The 19,433-nt window shown below is 40.0% G+C and overlaps 1 protein-coding gene across 1 annotated transcript; it reads left to right on the top strand.

The window, feature by feature from the left end:
• The first annotated feature begins 16,459 nt into the window (after nucleotides 1–16,459).
• On the top strand, nucleotides 16,460–19,089 carry sp8a (sp8 transcription factor a). The gene is made up of 2 exons (XM_039819968.1): nucleotides 16,460–16,738; nucleotides 17,517–19,089. Exons 1-2 carry the CDS (start codon nucleotides 16,718–16,720, stop codon nucleotides 18,747–18,749), a joined length of 1,254 nt encoding a protein of 417 aa, XP_039675902.1. The 5' UTR covers nucleotides 16,460–16,717; the 3' UTR covers nucleotides 18,750–19,089.
• The last annotated feature ends 344 nt before the right edge of the window (nucleotides 19,090–19,433 follow it).

Genomic DNA, 19,433 nt, shown 5'->3' with positions numbered 1-19,433 from the left:
GATTTGGAGAATTTTTAGTGATACCTCAAAATATGTGAAAATGGGAAATCTGAGTTCCAAATTTAGGATGTTACCATATCATCAGGATATCATCATGTTAAAATCGAACTTTTCCTCCTAAAGAGGCCTAAAGAGAAATAACTGTATTGAACATAGCTGCTGCTACAGCCCTGATAATAGCCTACTCCTGTGCTTTCTTTTTGGTCATGAGACTGACACACACACACACACACACACACACACACACACACACACACACACACACACACACACACACACACACACACACACACACACACACACACACACACACACACACACACAATCACCTAGTATAGGGTGGCCCAGAAACATTCATACAGACACATGCACTGTAATTACTGCGGAAGCAAAGTGCCTTGTTCCCGCCCCCTGGGCCACTCGGCAGGCCGTTGCTAGGCAACGAGGTCTGGTCTGCAGAAGGGTTGTTGCCTGTGTGATTGTATGGTGGTGGTGATAGAAGGGGGTGAGGTAAGAGGGAAGGCCATCGTCTGTTATAGATAACTATTCCACACATAGGAAAGACCATTTCCAATATGTAGTGCTGTAATGCTGTATGTTGAAAATGAGGAGTTATTTACAAAAGCATTAATCTTCAATAAATGTATCTTTTAGTGATCATAATGATAACAAAAGTCCTTAAGGGGCTCTACAAATTTAAAATAAAATTAGGATTAGCAAAAACTGAATTATCAATGGCAAATAAATGGATATTCCTCCAGTGCGAAGCAAGTGAAAGTGGTTGTAATACTTGGATTCCAGCTGCTACCACTAGATGACGCCATATACCAGCTGGGGCTTCATAGTTATTAACATACAATAAGATAAATCTTTATCCATCCCCAGAGAAGAAAATCGGTTGGAGCAGCAGCACAAAGACAGCAATAGTACAGATAAGAGAAAGTAAAATAAATAAATAATATTATATAATAATATATTCATATAATATGCATATATTATTATATATTATATATAGGCCTATATAAATAAACTCAAGAATACAATTAAAAACAGAAAAGTAGACTGTATACTTAACACCTCTCTTTCTCCATGATCTAAGAAGAATTCAGATCTTTGATTATGTAAAAAAGAAATGAAATGGAAATACCACAACTGAACTTACAGTTTCAAAGTTAAAGTACTCTTTTATATTGTATTTTATATTATTGCATTATTGTTACTAATTAATATGTAAGCAACATGTTAATGTTGAATGTGAAACTAACTTTTGCTACTACATATACTGTTAGGTAGGACTAGTTAAATCAAGAGCAATGCATCATATTTTATAGATAAGTCTTAAGTTGTAAAGTAACTAGTAACTATTGGTGTCAATATGTCCCAATGTGATGAAAAGAACAAAGAACATAAAATTAAAATACTCAAGTAAGTAGTACACTTTAAGTCAATTCCCAACTGTTCTGCTGCATCTTTCTAAAGAAAATATTACGATGAACATGCCATAGCTCTGTTTAAGCTGCTTTTCTATTTCTCTTCTCTAGGAACTAAGTTGCTTCTCTCTTCCTTCTTGTATTCAAAGTCATACTTCTATGGCACGTGTTGTTTTTAATTATTAAAATTGCAATGGCATTAGAAGAGAACGTTCTTAGCTCCGTCATGTTCATAAAAGCTGAAATAAAATGAATACATTTCCTTTGACTTCCATTCAGCCTGTTACAGTAGCTTTGGAAATACATTGATGACAAAACTACTAAGCAAGCAAAAAGAAAAATCAACTACAACTTATTGTGGGAGATCTGCAGGTCAGGATTCGAGATTGTGCATGAACAGGTAAACAGATCAAATGAAGAGAGGGCAAATTAATCCAGAATTTTGAGCATTTTAGATGTTTTGAGCTCACAAGAAAAAAAATTGCGACTAGATTTTAGCAAGCATTAGGGTTTGCTTCTTATCTTTAAAGCGGTGCACTCCGTTATGGCAGTTTGTTTCTCTTACATGAAAACTCCAACTGAGAGCAGAGGAAAATGCCTTTGGTTTGACTTTGTCTTCCCAATACTGTATGTTAAGTACCCAGAATTGGCTGAAACATAACTATTTCAAACTGAACATAATGTAATAATGTATACTTTATTAATCCCGCAAGGGGAAATTACAATGTAAATGGAATGATGCATGTATTGTCGCATGTTCTAAAATCTTGACATGAAGATTAATCAAAGCTGGAATTTGTTTTGTGCCCAGTCCAGTTGTTTAAAAAAATAAAATAAAAAATGTATTAATAAACTCCTTGTTTGTCCAAATCAAAGTAACAGTAACAGATTCAGAGTAATGGTCCAGACATCAACAATGTACTTCAGACAAAATGTTGCCCCTCTAAGGTGATTGCAGTGTCCACCTCACTTCCAGATGTCTCGTGAGTATGAAACACAAGGGGGTGTGTGTGTGCATGTACAGGAATGTAAAGTTGAAATGGTGCACCTATGCATAAGCATATTGGCATGTGTGAGTCAGTACATGCTTGCGTGCAGTTATGTTTTTCTGTGTGATATCCCCATCTCTGCGCACTCATATGCGTTAGGTGTGCGTTTGTCACACAGGGCCTTGGCGTCAGGATGTCTCCCTTTCCTAAAGGTTGAGTTGTAAAGATTTATGACTTCTACCATGAGTTAGTCTTTTGGCAGATGTCCCTGTTGTTCACACTGTATGTGTGTGTGTGTGTGTACAGACCTTGTTGACAGGTGATAACAGACATGTTTCACATAACTGTCCTCTAAGAAGCTGTAATTATATATATAAATAAATACATAGATCTAGATACAGTAGTTGGACATTGTGTAGTCATAGTCATCCTTTAGTGCCAGTAAATGTGAATGAGAACAGGTGATGTCACTCCTTTGCTATGGCTCATCTTCAACTTCCTACTGGTATTACACAACATTACATGCACATGTACACACACACACACACACACACACACACACACACACACACACACACACACAATTTGGATGATTGGGAAACTGTAGCTGTAAGTTAAAATTGTTTCTCCACTTTCTATCTATGAAGTATGAGCGCAGTTACTTTTGTATCCTGGCGTTATAAAAACAAGGTTTTTTTATTCCTGAAAACATGACACATTACATTATACTAAACTGTACTGGCATGAAGCTCTGGCAAAGTTGGCAGGGTCTCACTATAATGATAGTTGACTGATTGATGCTTCCTGGTGTCTGGATTAGGTGGAAAACAGCCGGTGTGTCTTAGTGGGCATGGTGCCAGTTCAGGGTGTGGGTGGGACATGTGTCAGACCCACACCTTTATCAAGGTGATTTTTTTCTTTTTGTGGCTATGTTTTACCTTTCTTTTTCTTTTTCTTTTAGCACACATGCTACAGTATTTCACAGAGTGTATCAGTTGTTTATGTTTTGAAAAGCCTGCTGAAGAGGGATAGTGTGCTTTCCAACCTTCCAACTACTATTTGCGTGCTAATTTTATATACAATGCACTTCTCATTGACTCGTGTTCCTATCTGCCCTCATAAACAAATAGGGATGGTGTCTTTGTCTTAAACTAGTAAATATCTGCGGGCTGATTTTTAGAGGCTTGATGTGAAAGTATCTTCTCAAAATACATTTCAAATTTGACCCAACTTAATACTTTCCTATTAATATTAAGAACATTTTAAGTGTCATTTATGACAGTTGTTAATTTGAAGGAAGCTTACCCTTACATGTATAGTGCTGCTTGTGCAATACAATAAATGGCCTTATATGACGTATTTCTAAAAAGGCCTTTATATAATCATAAAAGCAAAGAAATGCTGCACTTTTGAATGGACAACGGGAAATAGGGGATATACAGTAATAGATGGAGCTAATCAGAAATAAAAACAGGCTTGTGCTCAGTTGCTTTTCATTTCTGCATTTTAACGAAATTATTAAATACTACATTTATACAGTGCATAGATACAAAATAGTAAAACTAAACTACAGTTTAAATTATTTTGAAGTTCCCAGATTTAAACCCCCTTATTCAATACAAGACTTATAGATACTAAAAAAATGCCTCAACCCAGATGCTTTAATTTTGAAAGATCACCTTGATACTGTAGCTTTATCATGTGATATTTAGTTGAATCTATTGCCTGTTGCTGGGATTTATGGGCACCATCACCCTCAAAACAAGTCAAATCTACTATGACCTTTAAACAACAACACATACAAATCTAACCAGGGTGTCGGATGGAAATTAAGGAGTGCTTCCAAATTGTCCAATTAGCACAAGTGATGATGTGGTTGTCACACCCTCCATAATTTTGTCTCTGTTGGAAATTTTACAAGACAGGAGCTGGGTGTGTCTGTAAAAGTAAATGACAATGTTTTTTTGTGAGCTTGTGTTAGTGTGTGTGTCATCAGGATAATAATTTTACAGATTCTGTCAGTTCCCATAAACATTTGTCAAATATGGTTTAATTGTCCGGAATAATAATACAGTGATAATGCAGTTTGAAAATAAATGTTTTGTGAGTGTGTGTTTGTTTGTGTGTTTGTGCGTGCGTGCGTGTGTGAGAGAGGTGTGCACAGTCTGAACCCAGCAGTGTTTCTGAAGGAATTCTTTCGCAATTACCCTGAACACCAGAGTGCAGGGCGGAATGTTAACCACGGTTGTCATGGTAGCCAGCAGAGAAACAGCCAATCAGTGGCTGGATGGCAATGCATTACACAGAGGCTGAGCATCAATTCTGACTTAAAATAAAACTTTTGAAGACCTCCAAGGAAAAAAACTCCTCCTCATTTTTACCTATCTTGATCCATACCAACAAATCTTACAACTTGTTACATTTGAACTCTCAAACAATCCCATTCAGCAGATCAAAATCATGCACCAAGGACATTCTGACGGCATGTGTGCTTTTGGTCCGTCTTTGTGAACTGTGTATATTGTATATAGATGAGAAGTTCTTTTTCTGCCTCTTACTTTAATGTTGGGCAGTGAGATAATTATTGAGGGAATCATGGCTCTTTTAAGGGGAGGATAGTTTTAATTTGAAATGACAGTTTGCATAAATGGCCTTATATGACGTATTTCTAAAAAGGCCTTTATATAATCATAAAAGCAAAGAAATGCTGCACTTTTGAATGGACAACGGGAAATAGGGGATATACAGTAATAGATGGAGCTAATCAGAAATAAATAATAAATAATGTGCTCAGTTGCTTTTCATTTCTGCATTTTAACGAAATTATTAAATACGACATTTATACACTGCATAGATACAAAATAGTAAAACTAAACTACAGTTTAAATTATTTTGAAGTTCCCAGATTTAAACCCCCTTATTCCCTAACTTCACACCTTGTTCCCTTGCACCTACATGTGTATATCAGTGTGTACTGTACTGGTACACAGTATAAAGAACTACACTGTAAATTAGAAAGAATTACGCTTTACGTTTCAGGCATTTCTTTTGTGACATTTTACCAACCAAACCATGAATCAATCAAGAAATGTTTTGGCATCCATTTTTAACTTTGCATGTTTTAGATTCAAGGTACATATATGACACTAAGACTCACAACTCTTTTATCATTGACATATATGGTTAGTTATGAGCGTTTGTGAACTATTGACCACAGATAATGTCTTTTGAATGACATACTGTACATAGGTCACTTACATGTTGAACTGCTGATTTTCACTAGTGCACGTGCAAACACGACTCAAAGGACTTCAAATACTAACAAACTGATTAATGCTCTGTCTACAGCTTTGTTCCAGTGACAGTGAGTCAGAGAGCTAAACCTAATTACAACTCCTGTGATTCAGAAGACACCTTCAAACACAGAGTCTGAATGACCAGAATGTGTATGTTGGTGACGACAACTGCAGGTATTTACTGAATGCATTCATCTATGCCGCTGTGTGTGCATGTACTTATGCAAAGTGCCTCGGAACACACCGACTTGAGCGTACTTTCTGTGTGTGCGAGACGTAATACGTCTCCATAACAGCAGGCAGCGCTAATCTGTATTGTCGCCCAAAACATGAAAACCGGCAGCTGATTGGACGAACGCGTCACGTGGGTCTGGCTTCGCGGCTCGTTCGGAAATACGATCTTGTATTTTACGAAAATAGTTAACTGAAACGTGTTACTGAAAACATTTAGCGAGAAATAGGCCATGCAGTTGCTGAATCTGTCTTCATTTCAGATCGACAAAGGTCAGTTTAAAAGATTTTCGTCAGATTTTGAGAGGTGTTCGTCAAGTTCATCCTGCTCGTCATTTTGGGGTTAGCACTCCACCAATCAGATTGGTCATTGAGTCCAACTACCCGCCTTCCGATTCAACATGTCAAATCGGCCCAAATGAAGGCCAATGGCTCATCCAACTGACGACGGCACGGAACACACCGAGCAGACTCGAGTCACCGACCTCGCCAGACTGGTGTGCCTTTACATGCAGTGTTTCCCACAGGTTGAGAATTTACTTGCGGTGGTGTGTGGCGCAGGATGTGACCGTGCGGCGCATAATGGGTGGGTTTAGTAATAATGGGTTCAGTTATAAACTAGTCAAACGAAGGTAAAAAACAATGACTACATAACATTATCAGATAATTTAGAAAGACAACAACTATTTACATATTTAACAAATTAGACTAAAAGATGATACAGATGAAAATATTGCGACACCATGCAGCATCTGACACAATTTCAGGGTAGTTATTAAGGCTGCACAATATAAGGAAAATATGCGATATGCCCTAACGTTGTTGAATATTGCGATAATGATATAACTTGTGATAAATAAACAGATATTAAAATGTAGCCTACTCAGTTCTGCATTTCTGCTGCTTTCAGCATTTTGCTAAAATACAACAAATTGCTCGTTAAATTTAAAACAAATGACAAAAAATTGTAGTCATGATGTGCTTTGTCAATTAAATCAGTTTTTTTGCCAAATGTTAACGGTTCAGCAGATAAAATACCTGTAATACTGTAGTATGATCCATACAGAAATTGACATGTTATTATTTATCTCAACACTGTTCCCTCCTAACTCCTGTTAAATCATATAAGACTAGGGCTATCTAAAGTTAATTCTCGTTCATTTTGTTGGTTAGATCATTGTCCGTTTTTTAAAGTGCATTAATCTGTGATTTGGGGATCCTTAACACGCCGTTCTGCATAACTACCCTGTTGCACTCATTTAGATCTCATCTGAGCAGATGTCTGTCATTCAAACAACTCTGAGTTGTAGTATAAAACTTTTACAGTCAATATAATAAAATTAAGAATTTTTATAACATAAATACAGTTAATGGATACAGGCAAGGAGAACTGAAGGCACGGTTAGCAACGATTAGCTCTGATTAGCCAGCTAGCTCCGTTATAAAGATATGGAGCGGAGGAGACTGCCGCGGAGAAGGGTTACCACCAGACTCTGATAAATGATGTTCGGAGAGCTTTCACAGCAGCGTGGCTGCGTTGTTTCTATGTTTTTATTAGTACAGTTGAAAGACCACCAGCCGCATGCTACTACTAACGTAACGATAGCCACTCTGAGCAAGTGCAACGTTGACGCTGTCATGCTCAGAACTTCTTGAGGGGGAGGGGCTGAAGGCAGCTGGTCTGTGTTCGGTGTAAAAAATACACCGTTGTTTGGAAAGAAAATTTAATTCAGATTTTATCTACCTGGGCGGGTCTCAATTTACCTGAGCGGTGCGCCCAAGTTGAACCTATGTATGTTTAACACTGACATGCACCAAGAGAGGGGAAAAGTCAACCTGCGGTCAGCCTGCAGAGGTATATGACCCCAGAGGTTCAAAGGTCACGACAAAGAGCTCCTGAGGACAGAAGATAAGATGATCTAAAATGTAACATCATTATGGGAAAGATAGGAGCAAAACCTTGAACTGAGACTGAACTCTGAGTTGAATTGTGACCCCATAAATCATGCATTAAGCTGGAGTTTAAAATCTAGTTGAACATTTATGATTGGTTCTGCTGTTGGCAAACAAGGCAGTAAAATGCATATTTCAAGTTCAAATTAGAGGTTGCAAAAACAAATTTCAAATCAGTCAAGCTTTATTCCGTAAGAATAACAAGATTCCTAGTGATGTATTTTATAGTTCAAAACACGGAAATCTTCTGTCTTTGCTAATGAGGGGCGGGTGTTATTGAAAAATACATTAAAAAGGAAATGTGCTCTCCATTATCTCAGTTGTTTTGCAGTTATAACTTCACTTCCCAAATGCAGCTGAACTCAGAGACACAGAATTATGCTGAATTGAAAGACTATTAAAGAGGACGGGACGCATGCTGTGCTTTCAGACAGTGAGCAAGCATGTGTTTAAGCAGTCTCTTTGAAGCCAAATGTGAAATGATTAAGTCCGCTTAGAAGTCTGTGTGGCTCTTCGGTGTGTGCCTGTGTGTGCGTGCATGGACCTCTTTGAAGATGCTACTCTTGTACGGGTTCAGGAAGACCTTTACAGCAGTGCTAAGTGGAGGGTGCAGCACACCATAAAGATCCAAGATAAGTGTGTAAATGTGTTTGTGTGTGTTTGTGCGTGTGTGCCTGTGTGTGTGTAGTTCAGTGCAGGACTTGACATGACTTGCGGGCCTGCTAGAGCTGACGCCAAGCCCTTGTTTCTGGCTGTCTGTGTATGTCCTGAATGACAGCCCAGAGGCAGTGCATGTGTGTGCGGTTAGGTGGGAAAAGAAACGTTTCATGTTTGACGGGAACCATCAATAAAACAGCAACCATGAAATCACCTCAAAACCACCTGAACCTGGCCCGAGAGTGTGAAGGAATATGTGTATGTGAGAGAGCAAAGGAGAGATTGAAGGAGATGCATATTGACCTGCGCTCTTTTCTCTAATCTGTTTCCCACCTCCATCCACCTTACCCCTATTGATGACCATGTAAGTAAAATGTATGTCTGTTTGTGCAGAGATTGTGATAGGGTAAAAAAGTGTTCGATTTAAGCTTGCCTTATAGTGCACACGTTTTCAGCTAAATCTGGGGTGTTTTGCATTTCTTTGTGGAATAAATTAACAATTTGTTGCACGGCAATTAGCATGAAAAAGCAAGCAGCTTTTTTCCAGTCAATTTAACATCAAGCCATCTCTCAGTGCTTTTCTTAACCCCCTCTCTTCTTCTGCTCCCTCAGCCCCTGAATTTTATGGCAGGCATTGTGGCGAGGTGAAGCGCAATGAGTGGGAGGAGCACTAGTTAACCAGGAACATAGCATGAATTGTGTGTGTGTGTGTGTGTGTGTGTGTGTGTGTGTGTGTGTGTGTGTGTGTGTGTGTGTGTGTGTGTGTGTGTGTGTGTGTGTGTGTGTGTGTGTGTGTGTGTGTGTGCGTGCGTGCGTGCGTGCGTGCGTGCGTGCGTCGTGCGTCGCGCGGCGTGTGTGTGCGCATGGCTGGGTGCTATTGCATGGGTTTGTGCTGAAAAGTGCTTTTGTCTACATAGAATAAGTCATGGTAACCCTTTTCACACACCACGCATTAAAAAGTAAGTACACATAGCTAAGTAGAAAAGGCAGAAGGACATTTATGTGGACTCTTGTGTAAAAGAGCCCACATATACTGGAAACATTTAAACCCTTTCAAATGTCTGAAAAATATGATTCTTTCGAGCTATTGAAATAGTTTAAAAAGGTTACATTCTTTATAATTTTAATGATTTGCTAGTGACCTGTTATATAAGATAAAACAAACTTTATTGATCCCACACAGGAAACTGAAGTGTCACAGCAGAAGTACAAGAACAGATGCATATGTAGCTTTAAAAAAAAGGGCTGGGTATATTTAAAAAAAATGACGATACCAGTACCCTTAAAGTGATACCGATACCAATAGAATGCTTCATTTAATACCTTTTTATTTTTATTTCATTCAGTACCCATCATGTCAATGGAAGCATTCAGCGCACTTAGGGACTTAAGAGTTTAAGTATTAGTGACAGTTTAAGCACTAAACAGAGTTGGAGTGTAAGCGATGAAACTGTTAATATGTGGGTTAATCACTGCATGACATTTTTGTTGAAAATGAAAGTGCTAAGAAAACTTGAACTTTGTTTGAAATGCCAGTTGACTTGTAAATATGGAAAACAGTTGAATTATCGGTTCAAGTTTAAGAGGTGAAAGTAGTTGAAATTGTAGTTGAAGTGAAAGTGCTGGGGTAATTGTGTGTGCACTTGAAGCAGCTGAAGTGTCAGTTTACAGGCATTGAAAGTGGTTGATATGTTAGTAGATGTGTAATAGCTTAAAGGTAGTTGAACTGTCAGCTGAAACAATGGCTACAGGGGTTTCAGCTTACTTTTTTAGAAGTTTTTTGGAACGTTCTTGCCAGAAGCCACGTTTTCCAAATCTCGACAACAGAGGGGATAAAATAGTCAAATAGTGGAATTTCCCTTTAAAAATCACAATTGGCCACACAAATGCACACTTAAATCCAAACAGAGTTGGCTGTCATGGCTGGTTGTCCTCAGGGTAGCAAAGGGAGAAGAGACCCCACAAACAGGCCTTCTGGTGGGGATGGGGGAGTCTACTCAATCACTACTTGCCTCATACAGACTAATGGACTGCCGGCCAATGAGACACACACACACACACACACACACACACACACACACACACACACACACACACACACACACACACACACACACACACACACACACACACACCTACCTAGAAGATGACCTAGACCCCCCACGCTGAGGTAGCAGTGATCAGATGCTCTCCAGTCCATCCATCAACACTGAAAGTGAAAAATGACGTCTGGAAGTGTATGATTATGCTCCTGGGCTTCTATGCATCAATCAACGGACACAGACACACATTCGATCACACATTAAACACAGAGAAGACGCAGAACTTGAAAAATGAACAAGAGTAAATTAATCTTCTTGTCTGTGTGTGTGTGTGTGTGTGTGTGTGTGTGTGTGTGTGTGTGTGTGTGTGTGTGTGTGTGTGTGTGAGTGTGTGTGTGTGTGTGTGTGTGTTTGTTGGTGAAGAGCCGAAAGAGGGATGAACAGTGTTATTGGTGAAGAGATCACGGTCAGAGCAGGATTTAATCAAGGAGAGAGTGTGAACAAGTTTGTGTATGTGAGTGAGTCTGGTGACTGAGGTTTATCTGAGAGCTCTTTACTGGTTGATGCTGAAGAACATCACCAGCTTCAGTCAAGGAAAAGAAATCTTACACAAGCTTTGAAAGAGATTAGAGAAATCAAAAAGTGTGACATGAACCAGCATTTTGGTTCTTATGTCTTCATCCCTGCTCCTCATCTTCTTCTTCTCTCCCTCTCATCACCCTTCTTCCCTGGTGTGTGAAACACGGCGCTATCGTAGTGTGTAATTTAGAAATGGTGTGTGTGTGTGTGTGTTTCTCAATTTGTGTGTCAGAGCCAGCTGTGGCAAATAGACCATAATAACAGACTTTAAATGCCACATCCGCTCCTACTTATCATGTTAACTCCTACAACAGTCACCACATGCTACATAATAAAGTGTTACTGTTTCCTTTGTTTATCTATGTTGTATATGAGAACTCATATACTGTAGGTTCAAAGAAAAGTTCCTATTCCTCTCTGTTGGGTATAAAAACTAAATTAGCAGAAACTTGCTTGAGTTGTGTAAACTGTTACACTTCTTATCAAGTCTGCATTCATTTTCAACTTTTTTATTGTAATGTTATTGTAAGTTTAAGTGCAGATTGATTTGAAAAGTCTGCTCTGCATTACCTCAAATACAATAATACAATCTGACAAAAAGTTTAGTTTTGAAATAATTTAATTTCAAACTATACAGAATTAATGGAAACAGTGCCTGTGTGGAATGGTAGAAAAATACATTTAGATTTCTAAAACAAAGCCATAAAATGGTTAGCTGTGATGAAACTAAATATGGGAAATATGGGATTTGTTGTAAATGAACAAAAAAAGTATTAAAACCCTTATGTGGTTTAAATGGGTTTTTGTTTTCATGCAGGTCTGTTGCCGTGAAAACGTTGGCTGTCGATCAGAGCAGATATTTATGATGGCTAACTGACGGCTAACACCAAGAAAGCAGTTAAAAGAGGAAACAAGGAGTGCAAGGTGAGTGGAAGGAGGATGAGGGAGATGAATGTGTGATCAGAAGCTTGTGATTTTCTGCAAACTAACCGGTCACCAGTCGTCATTTGAAAATTGAAATTATAGCATGTGACAGAATGGATGTCACAAGGACAGGAGGTGAGAATTACAGCACTGAGACGGACTTTAGCAGTGGGGTTCCCATATTTTAATGTCAAACGAAGCTTAAGAGATCGATGTACTGTCACAGGCTGCTGTTAAATAAGAAGATGTCACGTTCGCCTCCTTCCCTTAGATATGATCAAAAACAGAACTTTATTCTGAACTTTGGAAGTCTCAAGCCAGAGGCATTTGAAGAAATCAATTGAGGCTCCTACTTCAGACGCATCTCATTAATATGTCGGAGATGAAAGTTGATGGAGGAGCAGAGAAACTCATAACGCAAGCAGCTTCCACAAAGGTACCACTTTACAGTGTGTGTGTGTGTGTGTGTGTGTGTGTGTGTGTGTGTGAGAGAGAGAGAGAAGAGCTTTTCATCCACTCCAGTTACTAATCACAGTCTCATTCTCTCTCACCCTGCATAATTCTCCCCCTCGCATTTATAAATCTTTCCACTCTCTCCACCTCTTCCTCTCTTTCTGAGGGCAGAGACAGCAGATGTGTTGGCAGCTTAAATGACCTCTGTGATGTATGACTTAACAAACCCCAGGCATCCATCAACCCTAACCTAAGTGTGTGTGTGTGTGTGTGTGTGTGTGTGTGTGTGTGTGTGTGTGTGTGTGGAACAAAGAGAGAGAGATGCTACTCATAGTACAATTGTACTCAAGTACAATTTCAATTCACCTTCAGCACACTTGTGCCAAACAGAGAGTAGAGGACTCTCCTCACCCATGAATCCATCCCCCCCCATTTCATGAACGAGCATGTCTACTGGAGTATGTAGATGTGCTGTATACATGAATGTGAATGAAGCACTTCAACAGTGTAATTACATTGGCCATGATTCCCTCTGTCTGCTGCATAGATACACTGATGAGACATGCCCTTTCTGACCCCTGCATGCATGTGGGTGCAGTAAAGCTTATTTAAAGTGAGAACTTGCATGATGCATATAGCCAAAGAGATGGTGAGTTAGACAAAGATAGTGAGTTTATGTGCGTTTGCATGAGAAAAAGAGGGTTTTCTGTGTTCATTGTTTCTTCATTGCAAGCTTGCAGATGAAATAAGATCTTGTAATTCGCTTATGTGAAAGTTTTCATCACAGCAACCCAGACACGTTTTCCCTGCTCTGCTGCCACAGTCGTCCATCAGCCGTGCGCTGACAGACGGCGGCCGTGCCCTCTCCATGCAGTAATTACAGGAAGCCAAGGAGGAGCTGCTCCAGGCACATCCTGGCACACGGCTCACCTGGATGACTTTTTCCTCTCTCAATTTGTTTTAGGGGTTGAGTTTAAAGGGCATCAAAAGACAAATTAAGGTAAGTCTGTCTGAGATACTCGTGCATTGTTTTTCTCTGGTACTCGTTATACTCTTTATATAATATTTTATGATTTCTTAAGTTTTGTGTCAGCCTACAACACTGTTATTAGACATGAGAATAAATAAACTGTATTTAGTTTGATAACTTAATGCTATTTAACTACTTTCAGTTAATGTAAGTTCAGTTTATTATTCACAATATTGTCTCTTTGGAAAATCTGTCATGGACTTCTCCCTGCTATTCCTTAAAACAAATCCGACATACCAGGAACATACAGTATATTATAACACAGCTTAATAAAATTGTTGACAATAAGGCAACATACCATATTTTGGAATACACATATATATGTCCAGCTGTAAAGATACAGATGCACAAAAGGTAAAGATAGACAGCAGAGAAGAAGTTTCACTTTCTATGGACATTTTGATTGTTTTTTTTTATTGAATAAAATTCACTTGATAATATTGTAGGATTCACCTGACGGCCAAATTGTGATTGTAAAATGTTAATGAAGGAAATTATTATGCAGGACAGATATGACAAGCTGCTATCAATGTTTGCATACTTCTGTCTAAATCCATTACAACCAACTGAATTTAATCTGACCACAATCTTATTGTGCAAACTAAAAACATTGTTGCATTCTTAGATCACCAAAATTTCAGGCAACCATAAATAAAAAAAGAAAAGCTCATAGCTTTAGAGGCCTCAGCATATTCATTTAACAATAGAATAAAGATAAGAGAAATGAGAAGTCAATGAAGCTTTTTTTTTTTCAAATCACTTGGGCAGTGTAAAACTAAGGAGGAAGCATGAGACTCCACACCAAGCAGCTACATCATTGTCAGAAATGCACCACAGGACTGCTCAGGATCTGGAATCTGTTGGCTTTTTTATCTTTCTTTTACACAAATTGATTGGCTAACCCCCTGGTTGTAATGAATATTTTTTGTGTCATGTTTAGCAGCTTGTCTTTTGACTCTCTGATTCATCTGCTAATTGTCTCAGCAGGGCAGCTGACCAAGATGGCCACCCTGCCCTCTGGATCACTGTGACTATACTCCGCCAACAAAAGAGGAGTTGAGGAAAACACCAAGGAGAAATAAAATACTTCACCCGTCCCTCTCCCCAAGAGGTGCCAGATCTTTATTTCACTCTTTTCTCTCTGGTTTTTCTGTCTCAGTGCCCACAAAGTGATTGGAAAGCACACGACAATCTTTTTTTGTTGACGTTCGATGGTGCGAGATAATGTGGTCATTATCATTGCTAAAGGAACAGGTTGGGGCTCAGACAGGGTTTCATTGGGGGCCTTTAAAGTGCACACACACACACACACACACTTTCAGTGTGGGAAAAGAATGCATTTAAAAGAGGGACAGCTGTTTGGGTGGCTCGTGAGGATGGCAAGATGGCCTACTGTAAACTCCACCTGTGCATACGGCCATGCCTCAGGCTGTGGGGGAAATCAGGGGCCAGCATGGGAGCCTGTGATTTAGTCCAGTCCAATGGGAGGTATGTATTAGTGTGGATTCGTAATCGACTACATTTCAATGTGATTTTATAATCACAGGAATTCTCATGAAAACTTAAAAAAAAAAAGCAAAGTTGAGTGAAAGAGGTTTCAAGTTTTCCGGCTGGCTTGCAAACTGTGTGACGGATAAAACAAAGTTGTTGTTAATTTTATACAATTTTATGCTGATTCTTTTACCCAAAAATATAAACAAAAGGTTATTTTAGCTTGTTTCAGAAATTAAACTTTGTTTTGATTATTTATAGTCCATATCTTATACTTTATCTTTTTTTACTGTCTGTCTGTCCCTCTACTATTTGTGTGTGTGTGTGTGTGTGTGTGTGTGTGTGTGTGTGTGTGTGTGCGTGCCGCATGTGTGTGTGAATATGATTAACTTTTCCGTCTATGTGTGTTCAGCTGATTTCATTCAGGTTGGGTCATAGAACAAGAGAGATGAAGAAAGGGCATGGAAGCAGTTAATACCAAACAAATGAAGAAAATGGATTAAATCCTGATGTTTTTATTAAATTTGAAATTCAAATGAAATGCTCCCTCTGTGGGATAGCTCATATATTTAGAGGCCCAAGATCATTCTGTGTTATTTCAAGGGTGTGCTTCATCATATTGGATAACCATCCATGATTTTTAAGAATAGGACCTATTTACCTGTTTACATTCAAGAGATAAAGGTTTTCCCTCACAGTGTATACAGCTTGTGTCTGAGCTTGGACGAGAATTTAAATGATCTATAAAATTGGGAAAAGAGGTGTTTTTTTTTTTAAAGACAACATTTGTTTTGTGTTGAACGAGATGAAATGGCGGAGGTAGTGGTGGTGTCCTCCCCTCCCTTCCCCAGGGCTGACTAGATACGCCCCCAGGGACAGGATGGGACGGAACGGGCCTGCCTCTCATTCATCAGCCTCTCCAGTAAAAAACAACATTAGGCTGTATAGTTGAAAACAAATCTTTTCTGTTTATAACATTCAAGAGTGTTAACCTTTACCTACAAACACACTAAAACTCATTTGTCTAAATTTTTCACAAGGTCATGTTATCTTTTGTTGGTTAAATTGTGAATATTTTCACACACATTTTAAATAGGTCTAATAGACCTACCACAGTGACCTGGATCATTGATGTCCACTTGTGCCCTTGTACTTTGCCCACTTTACCTGGTTCGTAATGGAGTGTGTGTGTGTGTGTGTGTGTGTGTGTGTGTGTGTGTGTGTGTGTGTGTGTGTGTGTGTGTGTGTGTGTGTGTGTGTGTGTGTGTGTGTGTGTGTGTGTGTGTGTGTGTGTGTGTGTGCGTGCGTGCGTGCGTGCGTGCGTGCGTGCGTGCGTGTGTGTGTGTTTGTTTTCTGGTCAAATACCTCCGCTGAATTTATTGTCTATAACTTCATATTTTCTCCTACTTGTTGCAATTTGGAGCGCGCCACTCGAGAGACCTCACTGTTAAAATTTACGACGACCTCGAGCGCAAATATTGAGTGACAGTATGAGCTGGTCTCTGATTGGTCCTCGGGCTCTCAGCGGCACTTCAAAGCCACGAAGAAGCTACAACTACTTAAGCAGTCCGAGAGGAAAACAGACTCATCACGTTCAGTCACCGCGAGCACACACTCAGACGAAGATATCAAAACACAGATAATGGCTGCTACACTGCTAGGGGTAAGTTTACTTTTCTATGTATTTACTGAAACATATTTTCCCCTAGATTTCGCTAAAATATTGGTTTATTTTGCTATAATAGACTATCCCTAAATGGCTCAATGTGTATGTGGTATTCAGGGAACACAGTTAACTTCGTACTTTAATACATTTAACTCCTGTAGTGTCGCGGCAATAACCAATAGGCTGATATAAATATGATAATTGCCTGGCCTACTATAGTTAGCCTACACAGGCCTATGTAGGTCCACTCTGCATTAATCCGACAGCAGTTGTTTTTACTCGTCAGTTTTCTTAGTCTACCTGTTGGTTTTACTGATCATGGCAGTTCGTGGAAGCTGTAAATGCTTGTTAAAGTGAAAGGAACAGGCACTATAATGTGATCTAATGAAGTACAAGTGTGGTGTCACAACATAGATATCAACTTTATTTGTTGTTCATAATATATATATATATATATATATATATATATATATATATATATATATATATATATATATATATATATATATATATTATTTAGGCTACGTGCTTTAGTGTCTGTGCTATTGGCTGACAAAACACTTGGTTTTTCATCCAAGTCAGAGGCACACTGTTTGTTAAACTTAAATCATGTTACATTATTAATGTACATGACTTGAATTTAGTCTGCGAGGCCCAATTTTTTTTGCACAGATCGCATGAGGCTTTATCTTTTTTTTTGCGCGTCTTTACGCACACCATGTTTATAGCCATGACTCTGGAGTGACAGGCCTAAATGTCTGTGTGTTCCCCACAGGAAGAGCCCCGGCTGGGCAGCGCACCGCTGGCAATGCTGGCCGCCACCTGCAGCAGAATCGGTGAGCCCAGCCCCTCGTGCTCCCCTGCTCTTTCCGATGGAGCCCAGGGACAAGCGAAGGGCTTTCACCCGTGGAAAAGAGGCGCACCGGGTACCAGCAGCCTTGGTGCCTGCTTCACCTCTTCCGGGCTTCCCTCTGGAACCTCCAGAAGTAACGGAGCCGGTCTGACGGACACCTCCAGCGCTTTCTCAGTGACCACTGCCAACTCTCCTTTTGGAAATGATTTTTCGATCTACCAGACTTCTGTGCCATCAGACAACAGTGTTCCCGATGCTGCGCACGCACAGCGGTCTGTGTTTCTGACCAAATTCCCCTCCTCGGTGGAGGGCATAACAGGGATATATCCGAGGATGCACGCGCATCCCTATGAGTCATGGTTCAAGCCAGTGGGGGATGTCAATAACGGGTCTACTGCTTGGTGGGACATGGGAACCAGCTGGGTGGACACACAGAGCCCGGCCGGGTTACCCTCTCATCTGAACGGCTACAGCACTGACTACAGCTCCGCCTTCGGCTCCGGCGCCTCTCAGCACCTACTCCCCGCCACACAGCACCTGTTTGACGGCTTCAGGCCACCTGTACCGACACACTACACAGAGCCTACGACGACAGGGGCACCTGCTCTGACCGGAACCCCCGTCGTTTCTCTGCCCGCATCTTCCCGCTCCTCCTCACGACGCTACTCCGGCAGAGCCACGTGCGACTGCCCGAACTGCCAGGAGGCGGACAGCCTTGGTCAGGGGGGCATGAGCCCGCGGCGGAGGGGCTTGCACAGCTGCCACATTCCGGGTTGTGGTAAAGTTTACGGCAAAACCTCTCACCTGAAGGCTCACCTGCGCTGGCACACCGGGGAGAGGCCGTTTGTCTGCAACTGGCTCTTCTGCGGGAAACGCTTCACGCGCTCCGACGAGCTCCAGCGGCATTTGCGCACGCACACCGGAGAGAAGCGATTCGAGTGCTCAATTTGCCACAAACGGTTCATGCGCTCCGACCACCTCAGCAAACACGCGAGGACGCACAGCGCTGAGGGGTCAGAGGATGGCGCGGAACCGGGACTCGGTAAAGGGAGCAGCGACACGGACAATAGCCTCTCCGGTAGCCCGAGCCAGTCTCCCGGGGTACACGTGCGTGGCACTGTCCAAACCACCGAGGGACAGAGTGCGGTGGAATAATTTACAAAGCTAACCAAGAACAAAGCAACACGTGGACATTTGTTAACACTACACCAGCCTGTATGGAGTGTGTTTTCTTGGACACCTAAAAACTGATATGGCACTTTATGATGAACTTCAGCTGTGGATAAACACTGTGTCCTTACCTCATCTATTTGTAGCCTTCTTTTAAAATAAATTTGTACTCTACAGTTTATAAGACTTGTGTTATTTGAAGACATTATATGCGCCTAATTTATTACTTTACATACATGTTTTACATAATTTTTGTTTAGAATTAAACAAGTGGCCTGTTATATCATTATCTGGGTTATTATTGTTATAGGTTATTTTAAAATGTTTGGTTGAAAGACAAAACTGATTTATCTCTGCTTATAAATCATGATTATAACTCAATAAAACAGGAACATTTTTGGACATATTTCGTTTATCGTTAAACCTGCTATGCATATGATTTAATCCAAGCATTTTTTGAAGGCTGTGTTATAATTTATGACTAAAGAGTAGCCTACTATTTTTTTAAATTCTAAATTTAAAACAGTATATAACTATTATCTTGACTATAACCTACATAATAATTAACTAGGATACTAGAATGAATCACTGTATATACTAATTTATCAGTTTATTCATTTGGGTTTAACTGAGGCTTATAGCAGGCTTGTGAAAATCAAATTAGCCTGA

Source organism: Perca fluviatilis, chromosome 13 (genome assembly GCF_010015445.1).
Source record: "Perca fluviatilis chromosome 13, GENO_Pfluv_1.0, whole genome shotgun sequence".
Classification (NCBI taxonomy): Eukaryota; Metazoa; Chordata; class Actinopteri; order Perciformes; family Percidae; genus Perca; species Perca fluviatilis.
Note: the sequence above shows the minus strand (reverse complement) of the source record. Positions and strands in the feature narration are given on the sequence as shown.

Excerpts from the sequence above, each read along its gene's own strand:
- sp8a (XM_039819968.1), top strand. The coding sequence starts at position 16,718 with ATGGCTGCTACACTGCTAGGG. Across the intron at positions 16,739-17,516 it reads TGGCTGCTACACTGCTAGGG|GAAGAGCCCCGGCTGGGCAG; the intron begins GTAAGTTTACTT and ends TGTTCCCCACAG.